The 27967-nt window shown below is 33.9% G+C and overlaps 1 protein-coding gene across 1 annotated transcript; it reads left to right on the forward strand.

Annotated features, from left to right (window-relative positions):
- Nucleotides 1–1861: 1861 nt before the first annotated feature.
- On the forward strand, nt 1862–23565 carry LOC149911022 (jumonji, AT rich interactive domain protein 2-like). The gene is made up of 22 exons (XM_090102032.1): nt 1862–1973; nt 2148–2216; nt 4753–4913; nt 6774–6941; nt 7390–7449; nt 7528–7587; nt 10767–10838; nt 11855–11905; nt 12033–12089; nt 12215–12268; nt 12782–12841; nt 13655–13732; nt 14137–14828; nt 14915–15148; nt 15232–15427; nt 15692–15924; nt 16115–16315; nt 17278–17444; nt 19437–19728; nt 19953–20126; nt 20227–20325; nt 21429–23565. The coding sequence occupies exons 2-22, from the start codon at nt 2209–2211 to the stop codon at nt 21600–21602; spliced, it is 3291 nt and encodes a 1096-aa protein (XP_089958158.1). The 5' UTR covers nt 1862–1973; nt 2148–2208; the 3' UTR covers nt 21603–23565.
- Nucleotides 23566–27967: the final 4402 nt, after the last annotated feature.

Below are 27967 nucleotides of genomic sequence, written 5' to 3' on the forward strand. Positions count from 1 at the left end.
GGGAAAGTAATTCATTCCCACAGGAAAAAATTGGTAAAAGTTTAAAATAAATTGCTTCAAATAAAACAAATAAATTAATTTAAAAATTTTTTTTACAACATTTTATTTCGAAACTTAATTAACAAATTACAATATTTATTATTTAAAATAGATGCCACCTTAAACTTGTGGCACAGCATCTCTGCAAAGCACTTTACTTTTCTTCCCGTCTGATTCGAAATGATTTGAACAAGGCCAAGAATGTTTTGAAGGCTTTCAATTTTCCCTGTGCTATAGCTTTAACCCAAACATCTTTTAATTTTTCTCAAGCCAGAAACCTGCAAATAACAATTAAATCCATACTTAAATACTTTTTTTTTCTCCTAACTTAAAGCAGTCATTATCAATGAAGTACTTCGTACCTACTCAAGTATCGATAATTGCACAACACTATGGAAGTTATATTTTGCATTTTTTCTAAAAACTAAGCTGATTATGATTTCATTTCAATGATTACGGTTAGATAAAACATAGATGATTATGAAAATAACGTAAATTTACTTATTTATAATACAATTAACAAAAAAATTGATCAAAACACTAACCTGTGAAAAGACAAATTCCAATCTTCATCCGATTTCCCAGTACTACGGCTTTTGCAGCCGTGAACAACACAAGCCATGTAATCTTTAGTAAATTATCTTTTTAGAAAATAACTTAAGAAACTAGAAAACACGTTTTTCACTTCAAAAACAATAATTAAAATCACCATGCGTTAGTGACCAGACTGGTCACTAAAACAAATTGAAATGAGCACATGTCATTTCAAACTGTCGAACTGACATATATCTATCCTCTTTTTTCGCATGACATTTTGCCATAAGCCAAAAAGGCCAAACTAGTGCTTTATTGTTCAATTAATTGTTACTTCTCCAGGCTTGTTATTTGCTCCGAGGATTATGTAGTTACAGGCCAGTGTTGCCATATCTATTAAGTTTTAGGAATCATACCTACCTATTTTTTTTTTTATTTTCAACACCATTAATAATAACATTTTTTCTTACTGTAGGACGAGGCACTTTCGTATCGCGTTCGCGCCTAAATCTACATTCGAGTCATTCGAATGGAAACATTCATACAAACATCAAAATTTTGTGAGTTGCGACCTGCTTCTAAGCTAGAGTCTAGCTTAAAGGGTAATGGATAGCAGCGATGCACATACATATTATTATACCTACATAAACTTCATGCATTTGTTCTCCCATCAGGTTCCCTAGTAGAGATTGTTGCTTAGCAATAAGGATATAGAATAATAAATAATATACAAGAGCCGGCTCTTGTAACGATATCTTTCTTTTTTTTGTAATATTATTTTTGTCATACTTTAGTTTGTACAATAAAGTGTTATAAATAAATAAATAAATACACAACACTGTACATAATAATGGAGAAGGTACATGGAGTCAAAGATCAGAATCTCCGCTACGAAAGGTCAGAAAAAGTCACTATAATATTGTATTGTATTTACTTAATGATCTAAAATTTAGACGTGACAACGTCTCATAATTCGATAGAGCCGGCTGCACACACGAAAAAACATGACTCATGCGGCGTTACCTCGCTCTGAGGCGTTCCATGTAAGGCTTTTAGTGCAAGCAAGAGCGCGGAAAGAGCGACAAAGAAGCACAATCGGACGTTGTCACGTTCAACTATCGTCAGTAAACCGACTTTACAGACAACCAATTTTTTTTTATTTCATTAGGGATTCTACCAATTTCTACCGATTTTTGGCACATATTCTGCTATTTTTCATAAAATCAGGCATGGCAACACTTACTGGCTATATAGAATATAACTATAAACTAGAAGTTAGAAACGAGTTAGAACGACTCCCGTCTCCTCGCCCGTCTCCCACTTCTTGCTCTGTGGCGTCTGTGCAGTGTGCGGCATTTTGTGAGCGGGTCAATCTTGATGAATTTTTTTTGATGTTGCAGGTTTGTATTTTGCAAATAATAGGAAACAGTTTAAACTTTTTTTAAAGAATTCATATTATACAAGAATTCAGTGTAATACTTCAATAATACGTTAGTTAGAATTCAACTTTTTGACTTGAACTTATTTAAAACTTGGTTTATCTATATACAATTAACTTATTAATTGTCTTGCAGATACAGTATCACCCGAGGTATCACCTAATCAACATTAGCATCAGCATTCAGCGCATTCACCATGAGACGGTAAGTACCTAAATAACGCACGTGTATTTATTATAATGTCTCCCGAAAAAAATGATAACTGCCATTACCATAGTTTTATTGTTAAGCCATATTTGAAAAAGTTTCTATAATCTTTATGTGATAATAACTTATAATCCATACTATCCATACTATAATATTATAAATGCGAAAGTAAGTCTGTCTGTCTGTTACTCAATCACGCCTAAACTACTGAACCAATTTGCATGAAATTTGGTATGGAGATATTTTGATACCCGAGATCTTTCTCGGGTATCAAAATATCTCCATACCAAATTTTAATAGGCTACTTTTCACCCCGGGAAACAGGATAGGTTTTATCCCGGAAATCCCACGGGAACGGGAACTATACATATGTACATTTAGTTGCACTGCAAATGTATATTACTAATAAAATTTTTTTTATAAATAGTACATAATATTACTATAAGCTTGTGAGTAACAAAGTTCCAAGAATTTTATTCATAGTTATGTTATTGAAATTCCAAGCACTGCGAAAACAATAACATCCTAATAATTAAATATACCAAAACATTGTAATGACTGCATGCTAAGCAAAGTAGGGACAAATTTGAGCTAAGCGAAGTTGTTATAAATAATGCTGAATATATAAACTATTTTGTGTATGAATAATTATCTCTGATATGTAACTGAATTCAGAACCTAACTACTTTGAATATTCAGAACCGAAATAATAATAAAAAGCCCATAAGCGATGGTGGTGAAAAATGTTCCTCTCATTTGATTTATCAAGTTTGTTATAGATTTCATCCTTTTAATCGACACTAACTATTAATGCAAAAAAGAACAGATTCTAATTGAGCCGATACATATCAAACCGGTAAGTCCATCCTAACAGAAATGTGGGAATCGAGGTATTTTTAATAAATTAAAAAAACAATATGTTAGGACCTTTATAATTTACTAGCAATACCCTGCGGTTTCACCCGCATAGGTAACGATATCGTGACAGTGAAAAGTCTACTATAGGTAGGACTATAGGTTTAATTTTTAATCACATGAAAATCACCTTTACCCCGTCCCGCACTACGCCTGCTCATTGTATTGAACAGTATACCTACTATTTTCTGTAGATTGACACTTTTAAAAATTCGTTATATCTTTTGAATGGAATATCCATTTTTTTTCATTTAAAAAGTATTTTGCTGGTATTGAAACGGTCTATAATAAAACATCATTTAATGGGATAAGGATTAATATATGTGTATGGATAACATGGTTTGATTACTGTCGGCACTTCTATTTACTTTGAAAACGTAAAAAAGTTGTTGTAGTAACATAACTACTGAAGATGGACATATGGTATCGCGGACTTTCTTGTAGATATTGATCCATTCTATAATACCGTAGAACATTTTTTTGTTCTATCTTCAATAGATTCCGCAGCGCACGCGATGACAGAAGTTTTATTGAGGATTTTTTTACACCTTGGGTTACATTATTGCATTTTTGGTAAGGATCTCTAATTTTTTTGAAAATGCAATATACCCTTTGTTGCTCAGTAAAGATGCAGCTTTCTAATGGTGAAAGAATTTTTGAAATTGGTCCAGTAGTTTATGCGTGAAAACCATACATACATACATACATACTTACAAACTTTTCCTCTTTATAATATTAGTATAGATGACAGATATAATATAATACATTTGACTTATTTTTACGAAGAAAAAGAAATGTTTTACTTGCTGATTATGCAACAAAATTAGATTTAAATCTGGACATGCATGCGTTTGATATGTACCAGCAAAACTTACCGGGATTTGAAAAGCATCATCTTGGACTTCTCCTTTCTCCTGCGATCACAAGCAAGAGGTGTTGTTAACAATGTGTATAGAAAAATATTGCATGAAGAAGAATCATACACATCGCAATCTTCAACTTTGAAGTGCGTGGAAGATTTCACTGGTAAATTGGACTTAACCGTTTTGATACTTTAAATTAAAAATATTTTAAATCCTGAACTACCTAAAGTAACTAAATCCAATAGAAATGATTTTGGGTTATAATGAAACAAAAAGTTGCGGAGAACAATGTTAATAGTCCTGCTACGGATATCAAAAAATTAGTGGAAGAAGCTTTTTCTGAAATTGGGCCAGAGTAATGTCTGAAATGCTGTGTGCAAAGTCAGCAAAATCGAAAACGATTCTACGAAACCAGATAAAGTAATAGAAATAATGGAAGAGCGTTTTATTATAAACACTTCTTTATCATCATCTTCATCCGATGTAGATCTAGAAATGGAAGTAAATAGAATCTTTTTCCAGTTCTGGATGATATTAGATATATTTTATTTCTTGACGGAGTATTTGTAAGCTGTCCAAGTCAATTTTATAATGTTTGTTATGTGTATCTGTTAATACTTACGAAAATATTAACACCCACATATATACAGAATTCATAAAAATTCTTATGAATTCTATACAAATTTTTATCTGATTTGTAATAAGAAAATCTTATGATTCACCAAAAGTGACTATTTTAGTCCTATTATTTACAGAGTCCGAGCACAACGCAAATTCGCCGCGGGCATACATGTTCCGGTTACGCGTCAAACGCAACAAGCCGCTGTGGACAGGAGAACAGAAACACCGCCTGAATCAAGAGTCTTCCAAGTACACACTACACCGAGCTCGATGTTGGATGTGGTCTCTTTCCAAGGCAAGTGAAAAATAAATCGTAAAAAATAAAGTGCCCTTTTATGATTTTTACGGAAAATACTACACTTTACTATTCACTAATTGATTGTATGTGTATTAGTGAATCACAGAAATACCACATAGCGAACTACACCACACCAGTACCACATTTTTCTAGTAGCCGATATACTATTTAACCTATACGCTTTGTGGCATTGAAGAAAAGCCATAATAAATAATAATAAATCAAATCTGGCGCCATAAAAATGCAGTTTAGTGTTCTGTTACGACTGAATGCTCTAAAGACTAGTCTATCAATACCACATCACTTAATGAATATTGATTATATTATATACTAATTATATAATAGTTCTGTTAATTTTCACTAAAATTCGGTCTGTAACTATCAGCATGTGCAAGGTCGAACGCGTGATGACGATTTTATTGTCGTTATATTTCAGCCAGAAATGGATAAAAAGGTAAGTTGATATTAGATCTAAAACGTAAAACTACTTAGTTTTGATATATTTCATAGGGTAGCATTATATTTGTTTCAAAAACATGAAAATACGTAGTGAAATATGATACTACGTAGTATCATACCGGGAGCCGGTACGTCAACAGATTGCGTATTTTTAGGATGCTACCTAAGTATGGATATGCCTCAGGAATATTTTTGTATGCATTAAAATTTTAATTGATTGCTGACTGCTACATTACCGAAATATGACCAGAATAGATGTTTTGAATGTATGATAGTAAAAAACAAACACATCTCATAAGAGCCATACCTTGAAAATATTATGTTTTACGAAAAGTCGTATCCATACTTTTATAGCCTCCAGGTACCAAAATGAATAATTTTTTGCTACTTTTAACAACTTATATCTTGAAATATTTCTTAGAACTGTACTGTTCTGTTGATTTGTTTTGATGCTTTAATCTATCTAAATCTTAGAAAATGTCTAAAACTTCTGTTGCAATATTTTTTCCTAAAACTATGTTTTGAAATGTACGTAATTTTTGACCCAAATTTTTGAGTTGTTTTTGTTTAGCTCCTACTCAAGATATTTATAATTACAGCCTTACTTATAAAAACTGACTGATCTGTTGCATAAACACCTCTCAGTTAAATAACTCAGTTAATAAGCTTAAGTTTCTAATAAACAAAACATCGTGTCCAAATCGGCATGCGTCATTTAAAATTAGGTTGAAATACGATACCCACTTTTGATGACATCATTAAGTGGCGGTTTTTTGTGACGATATTAAGATCGTGTGTTGTGTAAAAAATTTGTATGGTGGCACTTGAATTTTGTTTTGTTTAAACCTAATGTGATAAGTTGTAAATAAAATGTTTTAATTACTTCCAAATGTTGTTTTAATTTAAATTATAACCGAAACTTATCTAAATATCACACTACCCTCTGTTGAAAGTTCTGTGTTAGCTTTAATTGAGTATTTATATAGAAATGGTTGAAAGTGAATAAAGATTATTCAATTAACAATAAGATTTATAACTTGAATTAACTTGATTCGTACTGGATACGGAGAAAATCGAGTTAATGTAAAAGTCTATCTCAAAATTTCGCTGTCTGTTGACCATACCGGCTCCCGGTATGACGGATAGGGAAAATCGGGAAATGTCATGGACATCCGAAAGGATATAGAAATAGAGAAACTTTTTATTTGCCACCATGTAAAAATATGTAACATATCTTAATAATCTAAAATAAAGAACCAAAAACAGCAATAGTAGCAAAAAAGAACTCCCTATTAATTAAAATGTGGTACTGCACATTATAGAGTGAAGGTTGCTGTAAATGATCACTGAAGCATTTGTTTTATATGCCCATATCTATGCTGATATCTCTTTTTTTAGGTATACACACTCACAAGCAACCAGTTGTACTATTAAAAAGGTTAGAAGATACAAGCCAGCCAAGTTGTAGCAAGAGCAGCGAAAATGGCGAATCTGAACCGCCCAATCGGTACCCAGAACGTTCGAAGAGCAGAAAATCTGTACGGAGGGATCGTAGCAGTGATACAGGTTAGTACTTAACCAGTATTTTGTAACTAGCTTTCCACCCGCGGCTTCGCCCGCTTTGTCTAAAACATAATAAATTATATAACTACTAAAACCTTCCTCTTGAATAACTCTATCTATTAAAAAAACCGCTTCAAAATCCGTTGCGTAGTTTTAAAGATTTAACCATACATAGGGACACAGAGGACAGAGAAAGTGACTTTGTTTTATACTATTTTTACGATATAAATGAAAAAAAAAGCAATGCAATACAATATATTCAATATATCACACCACATCTTTTGATATACATCTGATATGTAAACTTCATGTGTCACGGTGTACTAAATTAAATTTCTTCTCATGAAATTGTACATATTTTGTAGGTCTGTGAATCGGTAAACATCAATTTTTAAAACTTGCAACTTAATATAAAAATTGGTTATTTAATACATATTTTTATTTGTTGCAGGTTGTAATAAAAAGAAAAAAATGCCCAAGAAGATGTCGTCAAATAGTAATGCAGTCATTGGTACGATTATTTTATGAGTTACATATGTTTTAAGTTAAAATATAAATGATAGTCACGTTTTTGTTATTAATATTTCAGATAAAGAAGTGTCTGTATCATTAATTCCTCTCTCTGTTCCTCCTACGATTCGTATACCAGGTATATTTTAATATTTTTTTACCCGACTACGGCAAAGCAAAGGGAGGGTTATTGTTTTTGACAGGCTATGTATGTATGTATGTTCATCTGTTCCCTCGTAACTTCTAAACTACTTATCAGAATTCGACAAATGACGTATCATTAGAAGCGTCTTAATTGTCCGCTGGTTATATGCTATATGGGGTTTCACAAAATTTAATGTGGTGCCCTCTAGCGACTAAACATACAGAGTAAAAAAAAATAAAGTTAAGATAGACATGCCGTGTTTGTACATTTTGAATATACATATATATTACTAGCATTTGCTTGTGACTTTACCTGTATTCATTTGCTGATTGCATATAATTCACATCTTTTCGTTCATAGCTGCTTTACTACCTATGAGAATAATGTTGGTTATGAACTTATGACTTATGAGCTATAAAGCTTGTCACCAAATTTAGTATTGCGCCCTCTAGCGGGCAAAAAGTTCTATGTTAATATAAAATTAAAATAAATATACCGTGTTTGGTATCACTTGAAAGAGCTTCAGGAGTATTTTATGCTTGTTAATTGTTAATTACAAGAATGCTTTTATGATGTGAAATATGAGCAATAAGAGTAAAGCGCGGATCACGGGAACCTGCCTCCTGCCTATCATAATATGATAGGTTTATACAATGGAAATTTTCGATGGGCCCTGGAGGGAAAGTACTTACTTGAATACTGGAGATAAAAAAAAATTCTCAAAGGAAACATTTATGATGTAAAAGAAATAGAACTGCATTGAAATATTTTCGAAAGTTCATTTGCTTCGACCGGGAATCGCACTAACGACTTTTCTTCTGAAATTGCAGATAATAATTAGAAGTATAACAAATGCAAAAGATTAAATAATTAATAATCGAATATTAAAATTGCGGTCTTGCATTATCTTTGAAACTGTATTGGCTAGCTGGCCTGGCTTGGAATACGCTAGTTCTATTAGCATGAGGCTTTATTATTAACCGACTTCAAAAAAAAGGAGGAGGTTATCAATTCGGCCGGTATGTTTTTTTTTTTTTTTTTTTTTTTATGTATGTACACCGATTACTCCGAGGTTTCTAAACCGATTTACGTGATTCTTTTTTTGTTCGATGCGGGATGGTGTCGAATTGGTCCCATAAAAATTTTATTCGGATAGGCCCAGTAGTTTTTATTTTATGAGCATTTTTGTCTGTAATTGTAAATGTTGCAAGTGCAAGTTTGAAGTCGGTTGTTTTTAACGCAGTTATCACTTGTTTTAAAGCTAGTGTTATTGCTGTGGTACCGTCACGCGACATGCGCTACACAGACCAAAAAGTTTGAGACGATGTCATAAAAGTTTCACTTTAATAAATATCCAATATTTTACGGATAATATGTGTGCATTTCAAGAATGAAATAAGAAGTTTTAATTTTTTTTTAGTTAGTTCTATTCCCGGTTGGCAAGTGAATTTAAATTTTTTTTTAGTTAGTTCTATTCCCGGTTGGCAAGTGAATTTTCTTAAATCTTTGAATTCATATCTTTTTAGAAATATAGAAATGTTTCATTTCAGTAAAATTTGATATCTTCAGGATTTCAAGTACTTTCCCTCCAGGGCCCATTGAAAGGAGATTGCCCAAGTGAATATGGCACTTGGTATCAAAATCAAACTTATTGTGTCAATATGAAATATAGCTCAACTAGCGGTCCGCCCCGGCTTCGCTCGTGGTACCTACTACCTACATGTTTAAACTATCCTATCTCTCAAGTTAGATCGAAGTGCACATGGTGTGCGAATTTTATTATAATCGGTTAAGTGGTTTAGGAGTCCATTGAGGACAAACATTGTGACACGAGATTTAGATATTAAGACTAGCGGTTCGCCCCGGCTTCGCCCGTGGTACCTACATGTTTAGGTTTTTTTTTTTCATAAAAACTATCCTATCTCTCAATTTGGATCGAACTGCACATGGTGTGCGAATTTTATTATAATTGGTTAAGTGGTTTAGGAGTCCATTGAGGACAAACATTGCGACACGAGATTTATTTATATTAAGATAATAAAAGATTAACAAGCAAGCAAGTAAAACAATAGCGAGTCGGTTCTGCCACTCGCCGGCCGCTGCCTCGGCTAGCTCGCTTCGCTAGCTCGGCTCGTGCGTGAGGGTCGCAGTTCAAACCTAACCTAACCTACTGAGTCGAATTTGACACACCTTTCTGTAATGGGCAAGTAAAACTCGCTATTTTTTTACTTGCCCATTACAGAAAGATTTATAAATTCGCACACCATGTGTAGTTCGATCCAACTTGAGAGATAGGATGTTTTAAACATGTATGTACCACGGGCGAAGCCGGGGCGGACCGCTAGTTGTGATATATAATCTTTTATTTATGGTATACATGAGTTCATAAGCTTATACTAATTTGGTGAGCCATTTATTATTATAAATTGTTTATTTATGTCGATTTGTCAAGTATATTTTATTCTATTGAGATACTGTTACTTTTTATATTATACACTAGCTTCCGCCCGCGACTCCGTCCGCGCGGAAAAATTAAGAAAAAATAAGATTTATCTTTTTTCTACGTATTTTTCCGGGATAAAAAGTATCCTATTTTATGTCCAGGATAATAAGGTATAATTGTACCAAGTTTCATCGAAATCGAACCGTTAGTTTTCACGTGATGCCTTCACATACAGACAGACAGACAGACAGACAGACAAAAAATTTTTTAATCACATATTTGGGTTTGGTATCGATCCAGTAACACCCCCTGCTATTTATTTTTTCAATATTTTCAATGTACAGAATTGACCCTTCTACAGATTTATTATATGTATTATTATCGTATTATATACGCAAATCATTTTACCGATTTAAATTGAAAATACTTGCGTCGTAATTTTTTATTTTATTTTCCACGTATTTTCAATATATGAGAGTAGGAACACTGCAAGCAAAATTGCAAGAGATAGATATATGTTTCAAAACAAAAACTTTTACGTTTATTTCAATTTATCTGGTATAATTAAGACTTGATCATTATAAATCTCATGAACTAACAATATCACGAATACGTGACAAATAAAATTTTACCCATATCAACCGTGGTCCTTCTCCTTTCCACACTGTATTACAGTATATTTTGAGATAATAATTTATAAATTATCAAATTTTTGTTGCTAATATTTCAGATGAGGAAGTAGAAAATGTTAAAAGATATGGAAGCATAACGCCTCTTTCTAATACTTCTGGCTGTAGAGCAGGTAGTTTAGCGTTTTTCTTTACAGTACCTACTCCAAAATTAATAATGCGCATGCAGATCTTCGCTAATTATCATATTTCCAGAAACACCCGAATCATCCCGAATCATTGAATCGTAAGTGCCCTAAACAATGCACTTGCATCTTGCACCTTGTTCGAAAGAAATAGGATTCAGTTCAGAGTCATACACAATCGAAAACAATTCGGGCGGTAGGTGACGGTAGCCTGTCAGTCAAAAAATTCAAAAATCCGTCAGTCGTCTTTATATTATATTGGTGGTGACCGCACGTATTATCTCTGTATGGAATTATATAGAGCTGCTGTTACATACCCTTCTTAGTTTTGTTTCAAAGTTGAATTTTCCGATAAAATGATTATATACACAGGTAGCAGATAGCAGTGCGGAAAGTGAAAATTAATAAGAGCATAATGAAAGTTTTGATCATTCTACGATATCAGAAATATAGATAATCCCTGATTCTGTAAATCCTTTGGACTGAGATTTTAATGATTAGATTTCTACAATTTAAATGTAAACTAGTGATTGAAAATATTTTTTTAAATATAAACTTTGTCTTATTTTAACCTTTCATGCATCCATCATCACGCCAGCTTCAGTAAGACACTTTAATAGTTCTAAATATAGAATTTTCCAAGTAAATCAATGCAACAAATATATATTCGCAATCGTGTGGGTTATCCTCGCTATTAACTTACATTAAATTATCGAAACAAATTTCGTTACTTATCTCTTTTAGCGTAAAATCACAATAAAACTCATAATTCTAATAAACTATGCATGAAGAAAATACATTTAACACCTCTATATACATATCGTCTTCGGATGCTCGGGGAATATGACAGTCGCTGAACAGTGACGTATTTTTCTATGCGCATTATCAGTTTGGGAGTACTGTACGTGTGACTGTAAAATAGTTGAAAGTAATTTTATGTAGAAGAAAATATTAATTTACGTATATTTCATTTGTTTATCACATTTTTGTTATTAAAATTTCAGATCAGGAAGATGCTGGAACCGTGAACCAAATTCCTTTTGGTGATTTAACAGGTTTATTTTATTTTTTTATTTAAAGTGGCATAAACGTAGTCCTTACTCCTAGGTAAATTATTTTATGAATTACATATATTTTAAGATAACCATGTATAAATTATCGTGTTTTTATATTTTGTTTCAGATATGGAAATGCCTGTGTCCGTAAAGATGTCCAATGATCCCGAAGATTATATAATAAGTATGTTTTCGTTTTTTTGTAGTCTAATAGTTTAATGTAATCCTATGTAAAATTATTTTGTGAATTACATATAGGTATCGTAAGATATATAAATATGTACTCATATTTTATTATAAATATTTCAGATAACCAAGAATCCCCATTACATGTTGCTGGTACTTCTTCGAATTATGTTTCAAGTATGTAATCTTTTATTATCTTATTCTTAATATATATAAATCTCGTGTCACAATGTTTGTCCTCAATGGACTCCTTAACCGATTATTATAAAATTCGCACACCATGTGTAGTTCGATCCAACTTGAGAGATAGGATAGTTTAAACATGTATGTACCACGGGCGAAGCCGGGGCGGACCGCTAGTTGTGATATATGTATAATCTTTTATTTTTGGTGTACATGAGTTCATAAGCTTATACTTATTTGGTGAGCTTTTTATTAATATAAATTGTTTATTTATATTATGTTACGTTCAAAGACACGTGAGAGAAAAAATCACTCATAACGCGTGGTGTGACCACAAAGTAGCTATAGTGACCCTTTTTGGTCCGTTGGTTAAGACTTGAACATAACACAATATAATACATACATACCTATAAATATGGACACATAACTAATTGATTAATTAATTATTACTAATCTAGAAGTCAATGTTATATTCTTTAATTCTAAGCTTAATTATTATGCTTTTAGATTTACAATTCGAAAATTCTGATGAAGCCATGATGCCTGTTAAAATGGAGCAGAGGACAGGTAGTGTTTTTTTTACTATACTTGTGTTTATTGTTTCTGCGAACTTAGCAGAGAATGCAAAAATTGGAGTTCCATGCAGGAATCATTAAATTAACAAGTGCATGCAAAAGAACTATAAATTTTTCATGCTCTGCCGGAAAGAACTTTGCTAATAGTACTATCCGATTTAAGATCGACCTTCCCCCATCTGATAACCAGATATACAATGAGGAGCTCTATTTACAGTTTCTAAATGAACTTCCCTTCAAATTTGCGAAGTAATTAAAGAAGAAAACCAAAAAAATAAAGAAAAAGCTAAAATCTTTCATATCAAATGAACATGGGATATTCATATCTCATACTAAATGTATGGGAAGGTTTAATGTTATTTTTTTTATATTTCTCGTTTTATTTAAAAAAAATTATTATGGCCATTTTACTCATTAGGTAAATTTAGGCTTTCGATACCAGTTTAAAACTTTTTGATATCTGTAATAGTTACGGAATAATCGCCTGTGCACACTTAACGTTTACACCCTGTATAGATACATATAGATCAGTAATTTAGTCCACAAAATAAAGAGTGGCACTAAGATTGTTAAACATTAATTTAGAAGGCAATGTAGATTTTTAGATCCTAATAATTATGTTAAAAAAAGTATTTTTAATTAGCACCCATATTTTTATGTACATATATACATGTATGTGGGTATTTTTATGATAATGTATTAGCCTGTAACCTTGTATAATTGATAGAAAAATAAATGTTAAGTATTCCACAAGTATTCCATGTTATTATTAGTTTGTTTAACGAACATTATATTGTTCTTACAGATGAACGTGAAAAATTTTCAGACAATTCAGTTATTATTGGTGATAGTAATGGACAGGACGCAGTTACTTATACACCGGGTATGTATGCGAAATATATTTGAGATTTTGTGATTATTACTTCATTGTGTGTGACTTCTATAAAAGTATGTACTAGCTATAGCCCGCGGCTTCGCCCGCGTTTTCAAAGAAAAACCCGCATAGTTCCCGTTCCCGTGGGATTTCCGGGATAAAACCTATCCAAGCTACCCTCTATATGTGTGCTTAATTTCATTTTAATCGGTTCAGTAGTATTTGCGTGAAAATAGTAACAAACACTCACATACACATCCTCACAAACTTTCGCATTTATAATATTAGTACATATGATGTTATTATATAAGTAAAAGTATAGTTTTGTCTGAATATTAATTATTACTACCATTTTTACAAAATACTTTAAGTACAGTAAAAAATAAAAAATTAAGGCAATATTATTTTTTTAGCGCCAAACAACAATTGTGCACAAAATATAGACGATGCTACTGCATCTGTTCAAAATCAAGCAAGTACGCGTAGCAACACGAAAAAATCAAGAAACGAGTGCCCCTCGAGGCACATTACTTCTTTGAGGGAAATTGTTTGCTGTAGTAATACCATTCTAAATAAACAATGTAACGCATGTAAGTTCTGTTCAAAAATAAAACTCGTATCGACACTTGTGAAATCACTGGAGTCGTCGAGTTTCAACTTATTACTATCGGATCATATAAATGTAGAAAATCTTCCCACTGATCTCACTGATACCACCAATCCTTCAACATCAGTTTCGTCAACTGGAAATTTAAATAATTCAAATAATACGTGGAATTGTAAACTTGAAGTACCGTTCCCGGAGACCCTGGATGATGACTGTGATGAGACCGTGCAAAATGGCCAATCGTCCGGCACACAACAGCAAGAGACACGAAACGCGAGTCCGTCCACTGATGAGACGTCGAACAATCGGCGGTCTGTTTTCATTCCTTCCTCAGCAGTTCCTGGACCATCTACCCGTACCCAGACACCTCCCAATTCCGAAATTTCCAGCGACGATGAAGTATTGTCGAAAATGAGGAAGCAGAAGGAAAATCGGAATATTGACCGACCAAAAATGCAAAATGCTCCCGTTTTCAAACCGACCGCAGAGGAATTTAAGGTTAATTCATATCTATATTCTTATCTGACACGTTACTATGTTAAAAATTTTTTAAACCAAAAAAAAAACACTATTTAATATTTTAGGATCCGATGATATATTTTGAATCTATACTGCCAAAGGTAGCAGAGTTTGGGTTGTGCAAAGTGATTCCACCGGAGACGTTCGTCCCACCTTGTAACTTGGATAACGAAATTCGATTTGGGGTCACAAATCAGTATATAGCGCGTATGTTCAAGCGCTGGGGTCCGGCCTCTAAAGAACTTTCCAATATTCGGGCCAATTTGATTGCGCACAAAATGTGCCCCAGACCACCATTGGTAAGATTTTATTTTTAAATAATGACCTGTGGTTTTAAGTTTTTTGATAAATCTCTTATATGTTGTTATTTTCTTCTTTATAGCTTGATGGCCTTGAGGTAAACTTACCAAAACTATTACGAGTTGTGCAAGGCTTAGGTGGATTGAAGAACGTATTCACTAAGAAGAAATGGAATAAGGTTGCTGAGGAGATGAGATACAAAAAACTGATAAAACCGGAAAAGCGTCTTGACCAAATATATGTGAAATTCCTGTTGCCATACGACACGTTGACCAATCGTGAGTAAACAACTCTCAATTTACCTAGTCATTAACGCTTCTATTGTTTGTATACGAGAAATGACCTAATCGCTCGGAAGATTTACAAATTTTTACTGTTATTATCCTAATCTAATTGAGGAGACTAATTTGACTTTCTGACAAACCAAAAATGTTTTCAATCCGCTCTCTACTTAAGTTATAAACACTGGTGTTAAACTAACACGAACTTACTTTATATAGATAGATATACAAATAACCATATGCAATGCAATTATATTCCAGAGGAGCGTAATAAACTGGCTAATCAAGTTAATCGTTTATGGAAGAAGCGTTCCGATAATATGTTAGAGCGAGCTACGAACCCATTACATAGACAGAAACGCATGTTGGCGGAGTCTGATTCGTCTTCCGACGAAGAGTATGGGCCAGATGATGTGAAAATATTGGAGCCATTGAGTGAAACCGAAGACTGTATTATCGCAGGAAAGAATATGAATTTGAAATTGTTTAAAAAGGTATATGTATTGTCATATCTTTTCAAGTAGCGGGCGCTTGTATTTTTAAATTAACCTCGACGAACAATAATATTATTGTATCATTATAACAATTTATATGTACGTATTTCATGCTAGTGTATATTATACGTCTAGTGGATAGCGAGTCACATTATGTGTTTTATTTTATAACACAAATGTAAACTTGCAGATCGCCAATAGCGCTGTGGATATAAACGTGGCCACGCGCGTTTGCAACGAGGAGAATGTCGAGAAGATATATTGGAAGCATGTCGAGACTGGCGAGGAGCACGTGTGCGTGTACGCCGCCTCCATAGATACGGACGAGGCTGACTTGGGCTTCCCGAACAATTGTGAGCAACCGTACTCGCAGCACCCGTGGAATCTTAAGGTAATAAACCCAACTCAAACATTACTTTATACGACTAGAGATATCATTTATCGTTTACGCTGTCGAGAGTCGTTTGCATCCATATCACGTTCAAACTTAAATTAAACTGATTTCTTTATGTTTTTGCTCTTTTATTTAGTCACCTAGGAACATATCCCCTGCGACCATAGAGAATACCATTCCATATTCACAGTTTCTCTATTAGCGGCACATTTACGGAACATTCACATGCACAAGCACCCACATTCACAAACACACACACACACACACTCACACTGACAAACTCACGCACTATACACAACTGTATATCTATTATATGTTTTTTTTTCTACTTTCTCTGTTCTTATTACACGCCTTATATTAGCTTCACCTGTATGTTTGTATATTTGTAACCGACTTCTTTGGGCGCGATTTTGACCCACTTTAAACGGCCAGATTTCGTTCAAACTTTGTAGATTTATTGAGGACCGATGACAATACACTAATATGATAAAATTTTCTATTTTTTCGGTTCGGTTTTCTATAAAAAGCGTGTTTTTTTAGTTTTATCAAACTATTATTATTTATTTTTTAAATATTTTTGTATAGTGACAGGAGGTGTACATGGATCACGGTCGATACTAAATTTAAGTCAGACGCGTGGCATAGAATATATTATACTCTAGTCGGCGTTCGCCTTAGATACGGTGTATATTACATTATGATGCGTTTGGTTTCACCCAAGTTTTACCATTCGAGAAGCCTCTTTTACTGAGAAGAACCGGCAAAAAGCATAGTTGCTCATTTAAAATCATGTCAAATATTATTGAATAGATAAATGAGGTAACACAATGCAAATACAATCATAGTATTCTGAGTATGGTGTAATTCCTTAACTTATTGGAAACTGTGAAATAGATGTACAATTTTTTAACGTTCAATCAGAAAGACATTATAAATAACTAAAATGTTGTAATACGCAGAGACTGAGTGAAAATCCCCGCAACGTTCTAAGTTACCTAGGCCCAGTTGTGGGTATGACGGTGCCAACCCTGCACCTCTCTATGGTGTTCTCTACTAGTTGCTGGCATCGCGACCCACACGGCCTACCCTGGATTGAGTACATGCATGAGGGTGCGCAGAAAATATGGTGAGTTGTAATGTGATAATCATTCAAATATAATGGTGAAGATAAGCGAAATTGAAATCGACTAGAATATTAAAAAGGTAATATAAAGTACTAGCGGTCCGCCCCGGCTTCGCCCTTGGTACCTACATGTTTAAACTATCCTATCTCTCAAGTTGGATCGAACTGCACATGGTGTGCGAATTTTATTATAATAGGACAAACATTGTGATACGAGATTTATACAGGGTGTAATCGTTAAGTGTGCACAGGCGATTTTTCCGTAAGTATTACAGATAACAAAAAACTTTAAACTGATATCGAAAGTACTTAACCTAATGAGTAAAATGGCCGTAATAAATTTTTAAAAATAAATCGAGAAATATCAAAAAAATTATCTTTAAACCCTCCCATACATTAAGTATGAAATATGAATATCCCGTATACATTTAATATGAAAGATTTTAGCTTTCTTTTTCTTTTTTGGTTTTCTGCTTTAATTACTTCGCAAATTTGAAGTGGCATTTTCCACGCTTTTTCCGGACATGTTCACGCATTTTCCGGATATTTTCCGAGCATTTTCCGGGCATTTTCCAGACATTTTCCGGGATTTTCAGGACATTTTCCGGGAATTTTCCAGGCATTTTCCGGACATTTCCCTGACATAGCCTGTAAATGTCTGGAAAATCCCCGGGAAATGCTTGGAAAATCCCCGGAAAAGTCTGGAAAACATCCGGAAAATCCCCGGGAAATGCTCAAAAAATCCCCGGTAAAAGCCTGGGAAATTCCCGGAAAATAGCCGGAAAATGCCTAGGAAATGCTCGGAAAATGCGTGGAAATTTCCGGAAAAACCGTGGAAATCCCTGGAAAATGCCAGGAAAATATCCGGAAAATGCGTGAAAATGTCCGGAAAATATCCGGTAAATGCGTGAAAATGTCCGGAAAATATCCGGAAAATGCCTGGAAAATCCCCGGAAAATGCCTGAGAAATGTCCGGAAAATGCCTGGGAAATGCGTGGAAAATCCCCGGAAAATGCCAGGGAAATGTCCGGAAAATGTCTGGGAAACATCCGGAAAATCCCCGGGAAGTACTCGGAAAATCCCAGGAAAATGCCTGGGAAATTCCCGGAAAATGTCTGGAAAATCCCGTAAAATAACCGGAAAATGCCAGGGAAATGTCTGGAAAATATCCGGAAAATGCGTGGAAATGTCCGGAAAAAGCGTGGAAAATGCCTGGAAAATGCCCGGAAAATGCTCGGAAAATCCCCGGAAAATATCCGGAAAATGCGTGAAAATGTCCGGAAAAAGCGTGGAAAATGCCACTTCAAATTTGCGAAGTAATTAAAGCAGAAAACCAAAAAAGAAAAACAAAGCTAAAATCTTTCATATTAAATGTATACGGGATATTCATATTTCATACTTAATGTATGGGAGGGTTTAAAGATAATTTTTTTGATATTTCTCGATTTATTTTTAAAAATTTATTACGGCCATTTTACTCATTAGGTTAAGTACTTTCGATATCAGTTTAAAGTTTTTGGTTATCTGTAATACTTACGGAAAAATCGCCTGTGCATACTTAACGATTACACCCTGTATATATTAAGATTATAAAGCCTATAAAGGTCAAGTAGGAATTGAGGTATTAATAATAATTCATACATCTATTCATTTTTATGTATATATATGTAATATGTACTAGCTTTCCGTGCGCATCTTTATCCGCATAGTAAAAGGAAAACCAGCATAGTTCGCGCTATGGTTCGCTCCGGATAGTTTTAATCACGGAAAGGTCACGAGAAAAGTCTCGAATCTCCAACTATTTTCGTACCAAATTTCATACAAATTGGTTTATTGGTTAAAGTGTGAAGAAGAAACAGACAGTCTATATAATATTAGTATGGATTTGGCGAGCCGATATTATGTAATGTAGTTTAATGCTTAAACAATTTTTTGGATTGTTAGAAAACAATAACGAAATTAATAATAATTAAATCGATACGTCTGCTTTTCCAGGTATGGCATACCAGACGACCAAAGCAGTAACTTCCGCAGCGCAGTGGAGATTCTTGGCCCTGCGTTCTGCCAAAACAAATCCATTTGGCTCCCCTCTGACATTACAATGATACCCCCGGAAATGTTACAGAAGTATAACGTATCAATGTGCCGTGCGGTACAAAAACCCCGCGAATTCATCATAGTGTGCCCCAAGGCTTACTCTTGTTCGATTGCCACAAATTTTGCAGTGTCAGAAAGTGTGTACTTCGCTACAAACAGCTGGATGAAAAACTATGTTCATATATTTAAGGTAACTTTCTTGTGATACGTGCGAATTTTTGATTATTTAACTTGCATTGCATTGCCCCTTTGTCGTGTTTTCTGTGTAAAAACCTGTGCATTAACGAAAGTATTAAAAAAAATTGCCGAATTTGTCGAACCGTAGTTCTGCGCTTAATATCATATTAGGTGATTCATTTTTATAATATAGAATAGCTGTGAGCGAATTTTCATTAAACTTTATCATTTTTACAGGAGTTAACAAATAGTTGTGAACCAGCCATGTTCTCTATTGAAAAGTTGCTATTATCTTTTACACGCGATCAACGTACTCCTATGGATATTTTAAGGCAAATCTACCCGACATTGAATGAAATAATAAAAAAAGAGCTTAAGAACCGTCGTTCGATTAAAAAACTTGGATTTAAGGTGAGCTATAAATTAATTGTTACATATTCAAAATATTTCTTTATGCTTTTATGCTTTATGTAATGATTCATAATATTTAATATTTTAATCCAAATTACAGGGTAAAGATATTCCAGAGAATCGAGTTCACACCGGTGCCTGGAATGTTCGCGATCAAGATGAGTGCGAACTTTGCAGGGTTACCTTATACCTGTCTAAGGTAAGCATAAAGTATAACATTTTAAATTGGTCGCCGAACTTCAGATGCGCCGTAGTTTCGGATTCGGTTTGTATATCTTCGTAAGGAGACTGCCTACACTATTTATGCTTGTGTGCGTTGTACAAACCAATGTGAGCTCTATGTCAATCACATGAAGTTTATAATTGTCGCCCCACTAGTTTCTACAAGCACGCACACATATAAAAACTTAGACACGGGCAGTTTGTGCCTTTGCCGTGCCGTGACGTGGCGGCGCTAGTGCAGTGCATGCACAGTAGCCGAGTTATAGAATATACATGACGGAAGAAGGGCCCAAAGGCTATTTTTAAAATGAGTGACGTCAGCAATTCTGACGTCACCATCATCAGAGCAGACGCTCATACTCGGAGTAGAACGCCTGTAGGTATTTTTACTGCCCTTTTATTTCACGTCGAAATTACAAATTTTAGAGAGAGCTCCGAACGCTCCGACGGCCGGCGAGTGAATGTGCTCTGTGCCGTCGTCGGTCGCTCGTATTTAAAGCAAACAATGACTCACAAGAATTAGTTTGAGTGTTGCCACTCGAATTTTTACAATGAATTTTCATCAGTTTTAACAAACATTAATTATTTCGTTAATTTAATTATTTCATTAGTGGTTGATTAATGAATCAACCACTTTTTAAAAAGATCAAAGTAAACTTTAGCTAGTTATAATTATTTAGTAGTTTGAGGGTAGTCGTTTATCGTCGTTGCGCCGACATACATAATAATGCCACCAAAATACCGATAGGTGGGTGGATTTGTTGAAATATATTTGAAATATTTAGTTTCATACTACGTGAGGTGATTAATAAATAAAGAAACACTGTAATTTTTATTTTTGGATATTAAATACTCAGATCTTAGTTTGGTAGGGTCCGGTAGGCAGCGTTTTTATGTATTTATGTAATGCACACCACTGGCTACAAGTTACCTTAAATACCTTTCCGCCCGCGGCTTCGCCCGCGTGGTCATAGGAAATTCCCGCAACACAATAAAGCAACAAAATACCCATTTAAAATATTAAATAAAGAAGTTAAAAATTGTATGTTTTCAATTTAAACTCTTTATTATGATTTGCAGGTCAAGGGGATGTTCCAAAAAAAATCTGCGCTTTGTTTGGAACACGGATTAACAATATTAAAAAAAAATATAAAGCCAAAATTCCCATTAGAGGTAGAACACATCGTGTCGTCGGAGTCGCTGACAGGAATTTTAGAAAACCTTCAATTGCGGCTGACTGAAGGAACAATGTAAACAATTTTATTTATAATTTTATGGCTATATCTTTACTAATATTATAAAGAGGATATGTTCAACATACGCCACATGGCGTTATGTTGAGTGGAACATAAGTGATGTAGGCGGTGTCGTCTCCGTATTAATATTATCTCAATGATTGTATATCAAATATTTCTTAAACAAAAAAAAAAATTCGGCCAAATTTGTTTAATTTTTATGTTATTTTTTATAAAATTGTTTTTTTTTATAAATTTGTTTTTTGTTGATTTAGTTTCTATTCGATAGTCTTTATATCTTATTTGTGATATAATTAAGTGAATATAAGTTACCGTATTTTCATACTATGTTTTCACTTCATTCATGGAAACTGCGTCACGCTCGCTCAATTGCAGCGACTGACAGTTAATATTAAATGATTGTGATCTCTATTTTTCGATCCGAGGGTCAACTTTCCTCTGTTCTGTGTGTGTTATTACTCTCTGTATGTATTATATGGATGTACTTGGTATAAGTGGTCGGTTTATTGCAACGACAAAACCTAATAGACACCTAATGTCTTATTTTCTACTAATAAACTTTTCAGTAAACGTTTAAAAAAAAAGAGTTATTTCGTAGGTGGAAGATTCGGTACTAGACGTTCTTTTAGCCACTTTTCATAGTTTTCTGCGTTCATGTTAGGTTAGGTTAGGTTATATAAAGGCTTTTATAATTTTATATCGCTATAAACAGTGTGGAAATTTTTTGATGGGCCCTGGAGGGGAAGTATGTACTTAAAATACTGAAGATAGCAAATTTTGACGAAAATCTTTAAATGCAGTTCCTTTTCCTTTAAAAAAATACAGGAATGTTTCCTCTCAGTAAAATTTGCTATGTCCAGTAATTCACGTACTTTCCCTCCAGAGCCCATCGAAAATTTCCACATTGTATATATTAATATTATCTCAATGATTGTATATCAAATATTACTTAAACAAAAAAAAAAATTCGGCCAAATTTGTTTAATTTTTATTCTATTTTTTATAGATTTGTTTTTTGTTGATTTAGTTTCTATTCGATAGTCTTTATATCTTATTTGTGATTTGTGATATAATTAAGTGAATATAAGTTACCGTATTTTCATACTATGTTTTCACTTCATTCATGGAAACTGCGTCACGCTCGCTCAATTGCAGCGACTGACAGTTAATATTAAATGATTGTGATCTCTATTTTTCGATCTGAGGGTCAACTTTCCTCTGTTCTGTGTGTGTTATTACTCTCTGTATGTATTATATGGATGTACTTGGTATAGGGTAGTATTTAAACGAGTGACTGTAAATTAAAGTTTTAGTTATCAAAAATAATTAATTGGGGTAACAGAATTACTAAGTGAGCGACTGACTGCGAGCGATGAAAAATTAATAGATCAGCAACTAACAAACATTAATTTGCGTTACTTACATAAAATACAAAATGAGCACCTTCATAATATTTGAGCGACCTAATACGTCTTGTATTATTTTCATTATTTGGCATATGATTTATTTATACTGAGTGGCATTTTATCTTAATCGAGGTATTTCGAATAGAAAAATCACTTTGAAAAATACTATAATGGACAGAGTAGTAGTAGTAGTACTATCAGTTCAATTTGTTTTTGAAAGTTTTATCAAATAACTATTTGAACAATTTATTCTAGTGTTTTTAGTCGCTCTAGATGAGCGTAATTTAGTCGTTCACTTAGTAATCTATTCGCTCAACTAGTAATTTAGTCGCTCATATAGTAAAGCAATCACACAGTTAGAATTCTAATATATCAAATGGATTAATCACAATCCTCCTTTAGTACGCTCAATCTGTATTTTATTATCAACTAATATTCGTTGCTTGTTTAGTTTATTTGTCGATTACTCAAATTCATACCGCTCAAGTTATTAAATCAGTATCTCATAATCAGTCGCTCACTTTATTTTCAGTCGCTCGTTTTATTATTCCCCCTTGGTATAAGTGGTCGGTTTATTGCAACGACAAAACCTAATAGACACCTAATGTCTTATTTTCTACTAATAAACTTTTCAGTAAACGTTTAAAAAAAAAGAGTTATTTCGTAGGTGGAAGATTCGGTACTAGACGTTCTTTTAGCCACTTTTCATAGTTTTCTGCGTTCATGTTAGGTTAGGTTAGGTTATATAAAGGCTTTTATAATTTTATATCGCTATAAACAGTGTGGAAATTTTTTGATGGGCCCTGGAGGGGAAGTATGTACTTAAAATACTGAAGATAGCAAATTTTGACGAAAATCTTTAAATGCAGTTCCTTTTCCTTTAAAAAAATACAGGAATGTTTCCTCTCAGTAAAATTTGCTATGTCCAGTAATTCACGTACTTTCCCTCCAGAGCCCATCGAAAATTTCCACATTGTATATCAATTATTATTACTCAAACAAAAAAAAAATTCGGCCAAAGTTTAATTTTTATGTTATTTTTTATAATTTTTTATAAATTTGTTTTTTGTTGATTTAGTTCTTATTCGATAGTCTTTATATCTTATTTGTGATATAATTAAGTGAATATAAGTTACCGTATTTTCATATTATGTTTTCACTTCATTCATGGAAACTGCGTCACGCTCGCTCAATTGCAGCGACTGACAGTTAATATTAAATGATTGTGATGTGTGTATTAGTATTAGTGTAAACGTAATTGTTGATTATTCCTCTCTGTATGGATTTTTATTGTAAGAATAAATGAAGATTCTGTCAATAATTGTTTATTTATTTGTTGAATCCTATCAATATTAGAAATGCGAAAGTTTGTATGTTCGTTTGTTACTCCTTCACGCAAAACCTGCTAAACCGATTTTAATGAAAGTCGCACAAGTAGAGGGTGACCGCCTCTCAGATACAGTGCTTAAGGGGATTACTATGGTCAAAACCGAAAAACACCTTATACATATTGAATTTTGTTGAGAAAACTTGGTACGATTGTGTTAAAAAAAATATATGTGATACTCAAAGATATAATTAACAAAGTGTATTGTTCACTTTTCATTTTAGAACGGCCTAAACATAAAAAAATACCTACAAATCAACCCCTTTTTGAACATAAAACGCATTTTGTTAGGAAAACGGCTACATATTTATACATGAAATTTATACCAAAAAATATGATATTTGTAATAACTTGTATTCTTTATTTTTTCAATTTTCATTATACATGAAATTTATACCAAAAAATATGATATTTGTAACAACTTGTATTCTTTATTTTTTCAATTTTCATTATTATCGTTAAATTATCAAGAAAAAACTCGAAATTATAATAAAACCCACATGAAAGCTCACCTCTTGCATATTTTCGACGAAAGTTGACGGATACTCTTTGGTTGACGGTGTCAGTTCGCCTCGGACGGGGGACTGTACGTGCGGTTTTTTTTGCAAAATAACGCTAAAATTCACCGAATTGAATGTTTTGTTCAATTAAACCAGATTGTAATAGGTATTTACATGAGCAGTTCATGAAACGAAAGTTAAAAATAGGTATGTAAAGATATAAAAATCCGTTTGTAAATTAGTTTTGTTTTTGAAAGGCGTCATTGATATCCAGTGTTGATAATTTCTGATAGTAAAATATTATCAGAAAACACATACCTTAAGCCTATAATTAAACAGTACAAGACTTTCCCTGTGCCTTTAATATTAAAAAAAAAAGATTAATTGCTGTTCTATCGTATATTTTAAGCAATTTCGACTATGTTCAACCTCTATAAAGTCTGGTACAACATAAAGCACAATCCCGAAAAAAATATATAAAATAGGATGGTCTTTGATCTTTAATTGCTCGCGAGGACTTTTTTCCAAAGTTAATAGATTTCTAGAAAAAAAATGTGCCGTGGTCATCGATTTTTCCGCAAATACTCTATAAACTTCGTAACCTGCTGACTTAGAGCTCTGAAAATTTTATGTTTAATAAATTATCAGTTACACAACAGTCCCTGACGAGGATATTTTGTTTCACTGATTAGTATCTTTTTAAATACAAAATGCGAGGAAAAAAGAAGGTGCAGCGGGAGAGGTTTGAGATCCGTTAAGTATGGTCAAGGTTATTAGCGCATGTATAAGCCTTAAGGGTCCAAAGCAATCCATAGGCCGGGAGATACTGACACAAAATTTTGGGTCATTTGCAACAGGATGTCGATCCTACAGGGGTCTTAGTATGCAATGACAAAAATTTAAAATGATGGTCAGAACGCTGGTACCGGTGAACTAGTCGCGTGGGCGTTTTGTTTTTGTTGGTTCCGTTACCTCCGCACTTTTAACTGGGTGAACCGATGATTTAATCTTCTTATGTATAAAAATGAATCGCAAAATGTGTTGGTAAGCGCATAACTCGAGAACAGCCGAACCGATTTCGATAATTCTTTTTTTATTATATTCCTTGAAGTACGAGGATGGTTCTTATGTAGAGAAAGCGTAAACATGTACCACGGGCGAAGCCGGGGCGCACCGCTAGTGATTCATAAAAATATAAATTATATAAAAATAATTCCTTTGCAGTGACTCTCCGAGGAAGAAAGAAATAGATTCGTGTTACAAATTTTAAAATCATACATAGTACATTTCCTTCGACAAGGTTTTCTGCCCCCCTAGTCAAGTGGCTTTCTGTTAGCGTAGCGTTCAATAGAATAGACTACGAATGTATGAGATTGACGTAGGCTGTAGATAAACGTATGTATGTATGTATGAGATTGACGTAGGCTGTAGATAAACGTATCTACAGCCTACGTCAATCTCATACATTCGTAGTCTATTCTATTGAACGCTACGCCAACAGAAAGCCACTTGACTAGGGGGGCAGGTATTTATAATCTACCGCCTGACAACTTAACCTCCCCTCCAGTCGGTTAGTTGTCAGTCGATCGCTTACATTTTTTGAAGAGACGATTAGCGAGCCAATTGATCTTAAACAGCCGACCAGTGCGGTCTATAAGTGCCATAGTCGTGCCTTGTGATTTATTTAAGATTTAAGAAAACTATCAAGTGACTGTACCAAGTGAAGGAATAATAAAATATTAATTATAATGAAGGCGTTTTTATTCTACAACCCAACATTCGGGATAGTATAATAATCAAATAATAAGGCGTAATTTTAAATATCATTATAAGAAAAACGAAGTTTTTTTCAATATTGTTTTTTTGTTAAATTTTTACTTCACGAAATATACTCTTCTGAAGACGTCAAACTCTGGAAAATCTGTTTAATCAGCGGATTTTAATAAGATACTAGATAAGTCGCAGTCATCTGGAGGAATGACTCCACGAGCGAGAGAATCGCGACGAGTCCGCCCTTATATCGTCGGACAATCTCCACGAACGAGCGATAACGGAATCGCCACGTTTCCTTGAAGAGAACTACGAGAAGACCAGAGGCAACGCTGAAATGACGTTGCGTTTGACAGCGCGCCCGCTGCGCGATCGTCGCGAGCGCGCGGCGGGCTCGTTGCTAGTCGCGGCGGGCTAGCGACGATGTAATGACGTTTCGCACGCTCATTGCCACTCGTCGCATCGCGGCGATAATATCGCCGTGTGGAGACGGTTCCATAGAGAGTGTATAGAAATACGTGGCACGACGATAATATCGCCGCGATTCTCTCGCTCGTGGAGTCAGCGCCCTATTTGATTGAAGACTAGAGCGATTATTGAATGACCACATTTAATTGAATGACTAAAGAACAACTCGTCATCCAACAATATGCCGAACGTTCTATCCGCTCTTTTTAAAAGGCTATATTACGATTCGCTAACTAGTTGGACATCATGAGTGATGCTTGTTAAATCAACGTTCGGCCTAGTCATCCAAGCTAAAATCAGATTTAATCAGATGACGGCGATGTCTTATAGACACAAATAATGGAAACAATGCTAAAAAACATAAATTTAAAATTACAACATCATAAAGAATAGATTTGATCGGAGCCCTCAGTGCGCGAGTCTGTGTCGTACTGAGTCGGTTTTATTTCCTTCCCTAATACCTTTAACCTTTTGACCGCCAGAGCAAAAACGCATCGCCGTGCCCTCCACGCCAAGCCACAAATTCAATGAGATAACCTTTAAAATAGTAGGGATTCCAAAATGTTATCGATAAACATAATAATTCACGTCTGAATATTTGAATAAACAGCTTATAACACAAAAATAATATTTATTTAACCTCATCTCCTACTGTAAAAACTTAAGACCACATTAAATAGCAACTATCAACAAAAAAATCAACCTTTTGAGATACAAAAATACATATAAAATTGCAGCAAGTTACAGCACTATTCTCTATCAGTTACGCCCCATTGGCATGTATACATGCCAATGGCGCGGGCAACCATCCTTTTTTTTATAATCTCTCGCT

This window comes from Colias eurytheme, chromosome 1 (genome assembly GCF_061535395.1).
Source record: "Colias eurytheme isolate Ceu_HAF_F1 chromosome 1, ilColEury1 Martin Lab GWU primary, whole genome shotgun sequence".
Lineage (NCBI taxonomy): Eukaryota > Metazoa > Arthropoda > Insecta > Lepidoptera > Pieridae > Colias > Colias eurytheme.